This window comes from Suricata suricatta, chromosome 5, assembly GCF_006229205.1.
Source record: "Suricata suricatta isolate VVHF042 chromosome 5, meerkat_22Aug2017_6uvM2_HiC, whole genome shotgun sequence".
NCBI classification, from domain to species: Eukaryota; Metazoa; Chordata; class Mammalia; order Carnivora; family Herpestidae; genus Suricata; species Suricata suricatta.
In genome coordinates, this window is record NC_043704.1 from 103,224,056 (window position 1) to 103,236,358 (window position 12,303).

Consider the following 12,303-nt stretch of genomic DNA (forward strand, 5'->3'; position numbering starts at 1 on the left):
ACATGTGGCATTTATTAGTGTGACTGGTATAGGAAATTCTATTGTACTATTGGCAGGGGTATACTAATTTTCCAATTGTTTTTGACAACAGTCCTGTAACCGCAGGAGAAATAAGAAATTTTTAAAACTTTTATAAACATTCTATTTTAAAAATATGTATTGTATATAGGGTTTATATACAAAATATATATTTATAGTAGTATACATGTGTAACTTATGAATAAAGTATATATATATTAGAGATATGGACTCAAAACCATTTTACTGATGGATCCAAGGTCAAAAAAGCCTGCAGACCACTGCTTTATGGCATCCAATTTAATCTTCTATTTAGTCAACCAAACAACAAAAACAATAGAAAAACAAAGAAAAGGAAGATTTGATTTAGGAAAAGTAATTTTTATATGAGGTAACTGTTGTCCTATTCTGTATTTATTTATTTTGAGAGAGAGAGGGAGCAAGAGCGAGCAAGTATGAGACAGGGAGGGGCAGAGAGAGAGAAAGAATTCTAAACAGGCTCCTCTCTGTCAGCACTGAGCCTGATGTGGGGCTCGAACTCACAAACCGTGAGATCATGGCCTGAGCAGAAACTAAGAGTTGGACACTTAACCAACTGAGCCACCCAGGTGCCCCAATCTTATTCTTTATATTTTAAGGAAAGTATATGCTGCCCTGCTTCACTAGAATTTCTTAATGAAATTATCAATAGTGGGCTTTTTATTTTTAGCATAATGAAGTCTTCAGAGTAACCAATATGTACATTAATCTGAAAGACCTTTGCTTGAGAAAAGTAGTTAAAAAGCTGCAATGACAAAGGAACAACACTCCTGGTTAGGGTCCAGAAAAATACACACTGCTCTCTGCATATCCTACACATCTAGACGTTTTATTTAGTGGTCTTTTGTATTAGCCTGTTAGATACTATTTTTTTAATCCCATGTGGCATTCTACTGCCTTAGATAACAAATTACACAATGCAACTCTGTCTCGTTGTTGATGATGTTTTAAAGCTACTTGAGCCTCACATGTTTGTCATTTTAGTCGGTGCCGTGTCAGGTTGCTGGCATATCATCGCTTGCTCATTCCAGGCATGCCGGCTCTCGAAGTTTTTTCTAAGGAGGAAAAAACTGCAGGGGTCATTACTCTATTGTTACTGCAACAGCCACGGTATGTATGTCTTTCATTTTTCCTAAGTGCACACTGACCTACACTTTTCTATCTGAGAAATGGTTTGACTGTGATCAGTCCTCTGGCACTGAAAACAGAGGCGATGTGAGAAATGTGCACTTGTCATCGGGGCTGGGTAAATGACTGACTCTGACTGCTGAGGGTCCTATGCCTCTTTTGCACACCCGAGTCTGGCAGGAGGGCACGGTGGAGAGGTGTCAGAGTTTCCGTATTCTGCACACTTACCACCCTGGACACTCACTCCCTTCTTGGGGAATGCAAAGGGGGAAAAATGCATAGGGCAACTTGGCAGGTCATTGAAGGTCTTTTACATATTTAAGTGTCAGGTTCCAGAGAATCAAGCATCAACCATTGTAACCCGTTCTAAGAAGTAAAGTGCTAAGAAGTAAAGTGCGTACTTAAACCCCACCCCCCAGGCATACACAATTTTGTGTATCAGATATAAAACACCAAACTGTACATTAGTACACTTAGGGAACTATCATGAGAGAACTTTCTGTATCTTACTCTGGGGGAAGAGAAGTTAATGGCATATTTGATCAAATTAAAGATTGAGCAGCAGGTCTGGCTGTTCTAGGAGGCTGTATGTACTAATTTCCACAATGGGAGGACCCTTTTCCTCATACTGTGTTGTGTCGTGACCTTCGCTTGACTTGTGGACAATACTGAGGGAGGAAGGACAGAAAATGCATTTAGCCCTCTGTGGACAGACAAACATATACTTGTATCTTAATTTCATGACCTCACCCATATAACTAAAGCTATTTTTACTCGGGCCTGTTATTACCAGACATCTACCAGATAAAACATTCCAAAAATATATTTACTGCCTTGCAAGAGAAAAGGTTAGCAAAGTATTAGCAGACACTCTACGAATTTTTCAAAACCCCATTCTTCTTTTAAAGTATATTTTTCCTTGTTCAAAAAGTCAAACTTAGAAAGACAGGTTAAACATTCTAGTAGTAATTATTTACTTTGAGTTAACTATCAACATACCTCAAAAACTTTAAAGTGATTCTTTTACTTAAACGAGATGGCCTAGCACCTAAACGCAGGATAGAATTTTCTCAACTTCAGAATAACAACACGTGTATTCCAGTTACTGTCTATGAATTAATGAATATTAATGAACACGAGCTGGGAAAGGCAGAAAGCAGCACCCTCCCAACGTAATGCGTCCACTTCTGTGCATTTAGCTTTCCTGAATATATTATGGCAATGGCCACTGAGTGTGGAATTTGGCCACTCCGCACGGGTGATCTTTCTCCCAGTTAGAAAAATGGTCCGATTGTTTACAAACAAAAGAGCTCTCCCCCCCCTTACCTTTTTATAATTCCCCTCCATATCCAATGGGGATTCTTGACTCATGATGTCATCCATTCCATCACTGTCCAGATTCATCCTTTAACTCTTTAGAATTTCACTTAAGAAATAACCTCCCATGAATTCTGATAGGCTGACGTGCCAACTGCCCAGTACCCTGGTTACCGCTCATGCTGACGTGGAGGGCCGGCGAAGAGTCTGTGCCTGGCTGTGCGAGTCCTTGCCCCTGCTCTGTCCCAGAGACACCGCCCTGCCCGGCCTCCCTGGTCTGTCCTGTGCTCTGCCACGGGGGCAGCTGCTGCTTCTGAGGCTCACGCTGCCTTGACACTCGGCTTGCTGAGTGTCCAGCCTTCCCCACCGTCCACTGTCACCTTCCCCTGAATGGTCCCGCCTGGATTCCTCTCCACGGCGCGGTGCTTACTCCCAATCAAGGAAAAGCTGATTCAACTCCCTGACTCCCCAGTTCAGGGCTGAGTATGGCTAGGAGCCCTGAGAGGAAACCAGCAACCGTACTCTGAACCAGGGTAGTGTGTGGGATAAAAATAGATGCAAAAACCCCAGCCTTCCAGACTTCAATAGTGAGTTAAAAGCCGGGTATCCTGTGACAAAACGAAGAAAACAGTGTAATTTAAAGGCCAACCTGTAAGACAGATGTTTGCTTCCCACCTCCACGCCCCCTCCACGCCCCCTCTTTTTCCTATAACCGATATTTTCTTAAAATCAGATATAAAAATCTCATCTTCTGATACTAGCCCCAACACAAGGATAAAATTTATTTCCAACTCAGAGAAGGACCCCTCTGCCTCAGGATCAGCGCTTTGTTCTATCAATATAGGCAAGAGAAAAAGATCCATCAACTTTTCTTTACAATCCAGCCAGTGGCGGGTTTTTTCACAAAAGAGAGCATTCCTTTCTGCTGCTCTCTTTACCCTTCTCCCATGGTTTTTGGTTTTTTTACTGGCTTTACATTCAGAGGTGGAAAAGGCCCACAGCTGGAGGATGTTTTGCTGCAAGAAGCGGACAAACGGAAGTGCACACACCACACATACTCATCATTATCCAGTTACTACTACCATAAACTAAAAATATACCCACTATTCATTTAAAATAAAAAAGGTTACTGTTTGCAGGAGAAAGGGGCCAAAGAAGATCTCAAGGGCCAAGCCTCCATATTTAACAAATGATCTCATACTCCAACATGCTTGGACAGAAAGCAGCAACTGTTCTACTCAATACATTTTCCAATTGAATTGCTGACCAACCCCAGTGCCGTTAAGAACAAAGTTCTAAAGCAAAAATGCCATGCAACATAAGCCTTGACATGCTCACATTCAGTTGTCTATTTCTCTCCACAAGTTAAAAAAAAAAATCAACCTGTGGAAGACTCATGGCATGAACGTGTCTTGCTCTAGTTTACTGGAGCCCTCTGCCTGTAAGGCACTTTCCTGTGCAGTCCCGACCTCACATCCAAATCCTGCCTTTATCCCACCGCATCTCCCTAACTCAGTTCCCGAGAGCATGACTTGCACATTTGCTGGACAGTATGATGACAATGTAGCTCATGAGCCACAGCAGCATTTGGGCAGGGCTTCTCCCCAGTCGAGATCTCCCCCATCTTACTCTCCTCCAGACCCCAGGACCCCTCACTCTGGACAAGGGTCCTACTCTGTGCATGCAAAAAGCTCAGAACACCTTCCAGGCCTGGGAGGCAATGCTGGCCACCAAGTGTAGGCCTGCTGTGGGTGCTCCCAACACTGAAGGTTTCTCCAAACCTAAGGCTCTGGGTAAAAATGCTACTTTCAAGGACCCTGGGTAGATTAAATCCTGCAGAAGGACGTTAGTTAAAGTGAAGGAAGCATGCATCTTATTATATGGCAGATGTTAACATAGTTACAATAGCTATCCTTTGTGGAGGGGTCGCTATGTGCCCGGCACTTTACATGTGCCTCTTACATATGTCTTTAATATTCACGGTAACCCTCTGGAGTAGATATTATTATCAACTGTGTTTTATAGCCGAGTGAGGTCAGGTAACTTGTCCAAGGCGTGGACATTGCTAATGGTCAGGCCACAGTTGAAACCTAAGCCCTCTGCTTCTAAATGGGTGTGCCAGACCACCTTCCACTCGCAGCCTCAGTAAGAAACAATTGCACCCAATGAAATAATCAAGCATAGCTTTTAAAATCAGGGTTTTATACAGAAAGGATTCTGGCTGCACTCATAATATCACATACTGAAACAGTTTCTAAATCACATATCTGAACACCCCGCATGGATCACCGCTATCCCCTGATGATTAGCCTTTCAAGAAATGAAATAAAAGCTCCTTCACTGATGGTCATGACCTAACACGCTGTGTAGTGAATTTTCCTTTCTAGTTTACCATGGTGTTTTTAGCACCACTGTGGCTTCTTTCCAACAGCTGTTACGGTTTCAGGCCTGTTTTTCTAAGGGGGCGGGGATTTCTGTTTATCCACCTTGTTTTCCCCACAGCATCTAGACAATTCCTTACATATGTTAAGTGGAGAGTGAAAGCTGTTGAATAAATACATGAAGAGAGGAGAAATGTATGTGTTACTTAAGATATTTCCTCTAGGGGCGCCTGGGTGGCTCAGTTGGTTAAGGGTCCAACGTCAGCTCAGGGCATGATCTCACAGTTTGTGAGTTTGAGCCCCATGTTGGGCTCTGTGCTGACAGCCCAGAGCCTGGAGCCTGCTTCGGATTCTGTGTCTCCCTCTTTCTCTCAGCTCTTCCCCTGCTCACACTCTGTTTCTCTCTCTCAGGAATAAACATGAAAAAAAAAATGTTTCCTCTAAATGCCCCACAGTAGGAAATATTAATAATTCCTATTAGTGCTTTTCAACTGAAATCTGTGGAAATCACACATGTTCAAAAGATAGAAGTAGGTCTTGTTGGGTTGAAAGAGGAGGACTGCCACAAATTTCAAATTTCAGGGGTTTCAATCTTTTGCCTAGGTTAGCATCCTAGACCACTTAGCTGAGTTAACATGGAGCACCTGGGTGGCTCAGCTGGTTAAGCATCTGACTCTTTTTTTTTTTTTAATATTTTATTGTCAAATTGTTTTCCATACAACACCCAGTAAGCATCTGACTCTTGATTTCAACTCAGGTCATGATCTGATGGTTGTGAGATTGAGCCCCCCCCACCCCTGCATCTGGCTCTGCACTGGGTGAGGAGCCTGCTTAAGATTCTGTCTATCTCCCTTCATCCCTTCCCTGCTCACTGCCCTCTCCCCTCCCCCAAAGTTAACATGGATGAAATTATAAAAACCTAGAGGGCCCCTAGGTAGCTCAGTTGGTTGAGCATATGACTTCAGCTCAGGTTATGACCTCATGATTCATGAGTTCAAGCCCCACATCGTGCTCAATGCTTATCAGTGCAGAGCCTGCTTTAGATGATCTGTACCCTACTCTCTCTGCCCCTCCCCTGCTCTCTCTCAAAAGTAAATAAAAGTTTAAAACATGAAAATAAAATAAGAATCTAGAGATTTACAAGACTGAGTAAAATACATAAAACTATATGCCTAATTACTAACATCTTTTTACTTAACTTTAAGCGAATGGGTTTACACATTTAGTTAAAATGACTAAACTCTCACTATTAACTATATATATTTTAATTAATATATACACTAATATATTGACCACATAAATAATATACATGTATATATACAGACACTGTTAAGATACCATCTTTTGGAGAGGGCACCTCAAAATCCAACATGAAAATTTCCCAGCCAAACAACAGCAACCAGTATGAAAGACCACCCCCTTCTCCTAACCTCTACACCTTCTCTTTTCATAAGTAGTTTTCTAATAAGTACTACGTAGAGAAAAGTGATAGAACCTCTCCCCTGAAACATGGATGCAAGAGCTTGGCGGTCCCCACTCGTGCATCTACTTTGCACCCCCTCCGCAAGGAGCGCTCAGCACACAGACGGGGCCACAGCTCAGACCCTTCCCAGAAGAAGCTGCACTGTGTGAATGGCTTGTGCCATCTTGAAATATCAGATATTTTCCTACCATGGGGTCTGATCTTTGATGTTTTCAAGAGTTTTGCTACTCAAAGTGTGTCCTTCTGACCGCAGCATTTGTATCACCTGGGAGCTTACTGGAAATGCGAGCTCTCGGATCCCACCCCAGACTTCCTGAATCAGACATTTCATTTTTAAGAGTCTAGGAATTTTGAATGCACCTTAAATTTCAGAAGCCCAGCTTTAGACCTTGAAAACAATCCATTATACACGATTATCTATTTCAGACCGTATTTCCAGACATGGTGGCAAGACCCTGACTTTAGATGTTTGGGATCAAATTATAATTAATTTTACTTCCAAGAGGTCCAACTGAGTAGAGCAAAGGAAAAACCAAAATGAAAGACCACCTTGGAAGACTTGAGCGGAGCATAATGCTTGGTGGTTCTACAGTAGCTATGCGAACAAAGGGATAATAGCCCCTAACATCCTTCCTACAGATGATTTCTTCTGGTTCTTTACTGCTGACCTCTTTAAAATGAACTGTGCTGACATAACATAGGCCCAGATGCTACTAATACTTTCCTTTAAAAAATGTACACACAGCCACTTACAATCCCTGAGCTTGAAAGGGCCTCTTCTCACCCACTGCCCTGAAATTCAAGGACTAGATCGGAGAGCTTCAGTTTCCTGTCAAGCCACAATCTGACTGCAAGGTGCACTGGTCACGTGAGCTAATGCTTTTAAATGATCATTATCGGCCAGTGGTGGAAATGATCGACTCTGAAAACACTGACCACATTGCCAGGAAATCCCTTACACGCGGTCAAAAGAGTTTCTTATCCATAGATGGAAACTCTAGTTCATCCTGATTAACCCTTCAGCATCCCACTGCATTCCCTTCCGCCTTAACATCCAAATTCCATGTGCTATACCAACGGATCCCTGATTTATAATCTCTTTGCAAATTAACTATTTTTTTCTCCTGTGCAAAGTTCATCTAAATTTTCTTTGCTTTCCATTAAGATATTCTGATAACTAGACAAGCTATAAAAATATGCAGGCAATTTTTAAATGGGCTTTTTAGTGCAAGTTAAAAAAATTAAAATGATGGCATTGGGAGTGGGGTGGAGGAGGTGAACATGTTGGCAGAGTAGCAGGCGTTAACCCGTATCAGAAAGACTGAGGACCACAGACATAAATCTTTCTGCTCAACTGAAAAATTGAGTACAGGAAACTCACTTTGATGGCCATGGCACGGTTTCCAAGTAGGACCAGGACTAATGCCCTTGTTTCTCTGTGTTCTTAGCATTCTTAGCCCATTAATGGCTCTCTCTTAGGCTAACTGTCACAGGCCTCTCTGATGTTTCCCTCTGAATTCAAGTAGTTGTGTCAAAGTACTTACTACTTCAGGAAGTTTGATAGTTTCTGATGCTTCTATATACTGCATGGGGAATGGAAAGTATATCAGGATTTCAAATTTTCCCTTGGGATAGAGGATAAAACTAAATAATAGGATATGGCTCTATTAATGTTGAACTTCTGTATGTGAATTTGTGATTAGTCACCCAAGATTATGTGTGTTTGTGTGTGTGAGAGAATGTAGGGTCTCTACTCTCCAAAAATCATCCATGCACTGACATTTACCATAGAGATGTTCCCATTTCCTTCCAATCCTTTGCACCCCCTTTCCAAGAGAAAACACTAGATATTCATCTTGAAATGTGTTGCATATTTATTTCTTAAAATTACTGAGGTCTGAATCATGGTATTTGAAGCCCCAAGTGCTACTTTAAATAGGAATGATGTATTGCACTAAATTTCTATTTCAGATCAGGCCCATAATGAAACTCTGTTGAAATGATTATTTTTTTCATTTGGGCACTTATTACCGTGTTCCCTTTTGTGGTAAAATACAGAAATTAGATTTTTAGATATTTTGGCTAAAAAGGAGTACAGATATATTTATATCCAGAATTATTTTCTTAATTAAATTAATGTGACATATATGTGAACCCTCCTCAGAAAAACACAACTATACATCAACCAGGCAAAATAATGAAGACGAAGTATTCTTCAACACTATTAACTATGGGAAAATCTTTTTTCCAATAAAAAAAAGCTATAGACTTAAAAATTATTTCACTGAACTTATTTTTAAAAGTCTGTATTAAATAACACACTAAAATGCTTTGAAATTCCCTTTTCTGTTAGGTCAATATATTTTTCTTCCTGGCTGTGGATGAAACCAGGCTTAAACTGGGTGGAATCTTAAATGAACCCAAATTTGATATCTTGTTTTCTCACTCACAGGAAGAAGGGATTGGGAAATGAGCCCTCACTTGGCCTGATGTCAACAGGGATAGAATATATTTCCTTTCCTTTGTTAACTATTAAATAGCCCACTGGAATCTTGGCATGTTTACTACTTTCTCCAGCAAGAATTTAAAAAATATCTTGATGTACTACTTAAATTGATATACTCCCTAATTTTATCATTTGGGATCAATACAGGGCATCTTTCATCTTATGCACTGCATCTGACACTGCAATTGGACTGAAATGTTTTGTCCAAGAAAAATTTCATGTTTCAGGAGGCAGTAGAACTCCTCTATATGGTAAAAAGATTCATTGCAAAATTCGATAGATTAAGAAAGGTGACTAGGGGGATAAGTACTTGCCTCAACTGACCATGAGTTATTTTGAAAAAGTGCTTGGGGACAGACCATGAAGTTCACCTTGGGAAAATTTTGTGGATGAAAGAGAAATAGAGAGGTATATTGTTAATGCCTTGTTTCTGGGGAGGCTGGGAAGTCTGTCTTGTTTCTTTTATTCTTTGTGCTACATCCCCCTTTTTGGCACATGGAATGACTGATACGCTGGCCACTGTTCAAGAGGTTCACAAGCCAGAAACCAGGGGTGCTGTGGTTGGCTTCACCAACTCCCTGTTGCAATGCACTCTGAGCTTCTCTCTGGTTTAGGATGGGCAGCCCTTGTTCTGGGGACTCAGAACAGCACCGCATGTGGAAAATGTAACTCAATCCAACAAACATTTATTGAACATGCTGGGGCATCTGGGTGGCTCAGCTGGTTAAGCAGCTGACTCTTGATTTTGACTCAGTTCATGATCTCACGGTTCATGAGTTTAAGCCCCACGTTGGTTGGGCTCTGCACTGAGAGGGCGGGGCCTGCTTGACATGCTCCCTCTCTCTCCGCCCCTCCCCTGCTAGCACTCTCTCTGTCTCTCTCAAAACTAAATAAATAAACTTAAAAAAATAAAAAAATGAAACAGGGTCCTTGTTTTCAAGAAGCCTGTTGTTTAATGAGGGAGACAGACTTGTATATCACTAACTATAAATGGGTTCTGCTAGAAGAAAAAACAAAGTACCATGAGAAGGCGACATTTTGAGTGGGGGAAGAGAGGGCAAACTTTCCCGAAGGAGGTGACACGTGAGTCTTGAAAGCTGCATCAGCCTGCAATAGGTAGAAGCAGGTGGCATGTGGGTGGGAGACATTCTGGGCTGAGGAACCAAAGCCAAGCACAAGTACTAATGACAATATGGGGGCAGGAGTGTAGCGTTTAGAGGAAGGAGTGTTTCCGCCAGGGGGTTCAGATCACAGTTGGGCCTTAAATGCCATGCAAAGGGGTATGGAATTATCTTAAAGAAAATGGGGGGACAGTAGAAATTTCTACTCTGCTTCCTCAAGACCAGGTGTGTGTTTGAAGAAGAGTCTCTTTATGTTCCCGAGGGAGGAAAGAGATGAGAGTCATTCACATACCATTTTCTTTTCTTTCTTTCAAGTCTCCATTCCCACAGTCACTAAGAATGTGAGGGTGTGATCTATATCTGAGGTCATAGGGAATTTAAGCAATGGGAAGAAAGGGATGAAAGCATGTCATTGTTTTTATATACACACTAATTCCAAAAACCAACTGCAGGGAAAGAGGAGAAAATATTTAGGAGCTTTTAAGCAAAATGGACCCTTTGACCTAAACTTGTGCTTTCAAGTTAACAAAATTTCAAAGCTTCCTCTCAGAGACCATTTAGAAAAATCTGGCCTCTTGAAGACTGCCAGGCCTGAAGCTGTGGGCAAGGTTCTTTCCTGAAGAGATTGGCTTCCTCCCAAGACTGGAAAATGGAGGTCGATAGCTCTATCTTTTAAGACGGCTACAACTGAAAATGACAACACATGCCTCAGTAACCTCTTGGCGAATGTAAATCCTGTGAGGGAGAAGTACACGAAGATAATGACAACATGAGAACCTTTAAAAATGAAACAACCATAAAAAACTCTGTCTGAGAACTGCTCTCTGAGATCCGTCCTTGGGTTAACTTGTTCAAAGCACAGTGCATCCAAACACAGCAAACAGAGGTTTGCAAGCTCTTGGTAGCAGTGAAACTCTTTTTCAAAATAATCTTCTGTTTGAAAAAACAATGAATCACCTCTACATCCATACATTGGCAATGAATAACTGGGAAATGAAGTGATACATGGTTTTCCTCGGCCACTTTACAATGGTCACTGGGCCCCTGGGGTGCATCAGAAGAAGGTGGCTCTTAATTCATGGCAACTGACTAATTTATGCAGAAAGGTGGCCTCTGGCAGGAACCTGCCAGCTCGCATGCCAGGATATGAACTAGGGGAAAATCCCATTTCATAGATGAGAAAACTAACAAGAAACAAAGGGATTATCTGACCCACAGACAATGAAGGCAGTGCGGGGTTAATGGTGTGTGTGTGTGTGTGTGTGTGTGTGTGTGTGTGTGTGTGTGTGTGTGGTGCGGGGAAGGGTGAGTAGGGTAGGACTGGAAGTCATCGCAGTGGCTATCAAAATATAAGAAACCACGATGCTACAATATGTTTACATGTCTTTTTTCTTAGTCAATTTTATAGAGAGTAACCATATCCATCCATATTACTTGAGAGTTTGTTCTAAGCACTGGGAAACCAGATAGATAGAAATATAAAAACCCTACCCCTATGGAGCTTACATAAAGTGAGGAAGACAGAAAATAGACAAAATATGAACTCTGATAGATGGTGATGAATGCCAAGTAACAAAAGTCAATCAGGGAAGTGTAATAGATACATTGGGATACAGCTGGGGTGCTGGAAATTGACACAGGAAGTACAGAGAAGGCCTTCCCAGGAAGGTGATGTTTGAGCAAAGACCTGAAGAAAGTGAGAGAGCAGTTCCTGACACAGGATGCCAAGGTGAATTCAAACTTCAGATACACAGAGAACGATGTTTTAGTATAAGCAGATCATTTGCTAAATCTGGCAACCCGACCTGGGACTGCCTGGGAAAAGCACAACCGGCAGAAGGAACAGCAAGTGCAAGGCAAGGCTGGCAGAGGGGTGGGGGGAATGGAGGGAAGGGGCAGTGCGGAGAGTCCAAGGGAATCAGGGGCGAGTTGATGCGGAGCCCTGAGGGCCAGGAACCTGGGAGGATGTGGGCTTTACTGTGAGGAGGAGAATTCGGAGATGAGTGACATTCTTTGACTTAGGTTTTAATAGATCATTCTGGATACTGTGTTGAAAATAAGACTACATTGGGGTGTGGGCAAGGGTAAGAGCAGTTAGTAAGAGCATCTTTATACTCTGATGATGACAATAATAATAATAGTAATAATAATATACACCTAGACATATGCACCAAAATGTGGATATAGTTTTGGGGAAATGGCTCCTTAAGTTCCCCATTTATGGACTTTCCATTGAGAAACTCTGGTATACATTTGTGGGAAGAAAGGAATCAGTCCTATAAATAAACTATACTTACTCAGTAAAAAAGG

General features: G+C 41.7%; 1 protein-coding gene across 5 annotated transcripts in view; it reads right to left on the reverse strand.

Annotated features, from left to right (window-relative positions):
* The window catches only part of LOC115292071 (schwannomin-interacting protein 1), a 727,630-nt gene that overhangs the window by 39,240 nt on the left and 676,087 nt on the right, over positions 1-12,303 (reverse strand). Inside the window, exon 1 of one of the 5 annotated variants that reach the window (XM_029939975.1) lies at positions 2,512-2,848. The exons of the other annotated variants lie outside the window; for them this stretch is intronic. Within the exon in view, the coding sequence (XP_029795835.1) occupies positions 2,512-2,589 (78 nt within the window). The 5' untranslated portion in view covers positions 2,590-2,848. Of the gene's footprint in view, positions 1-2,511; positions 2,849-12,303 lie in introns of those variants that run through there. 5 annotated transcript variants of the gene reach the window in all.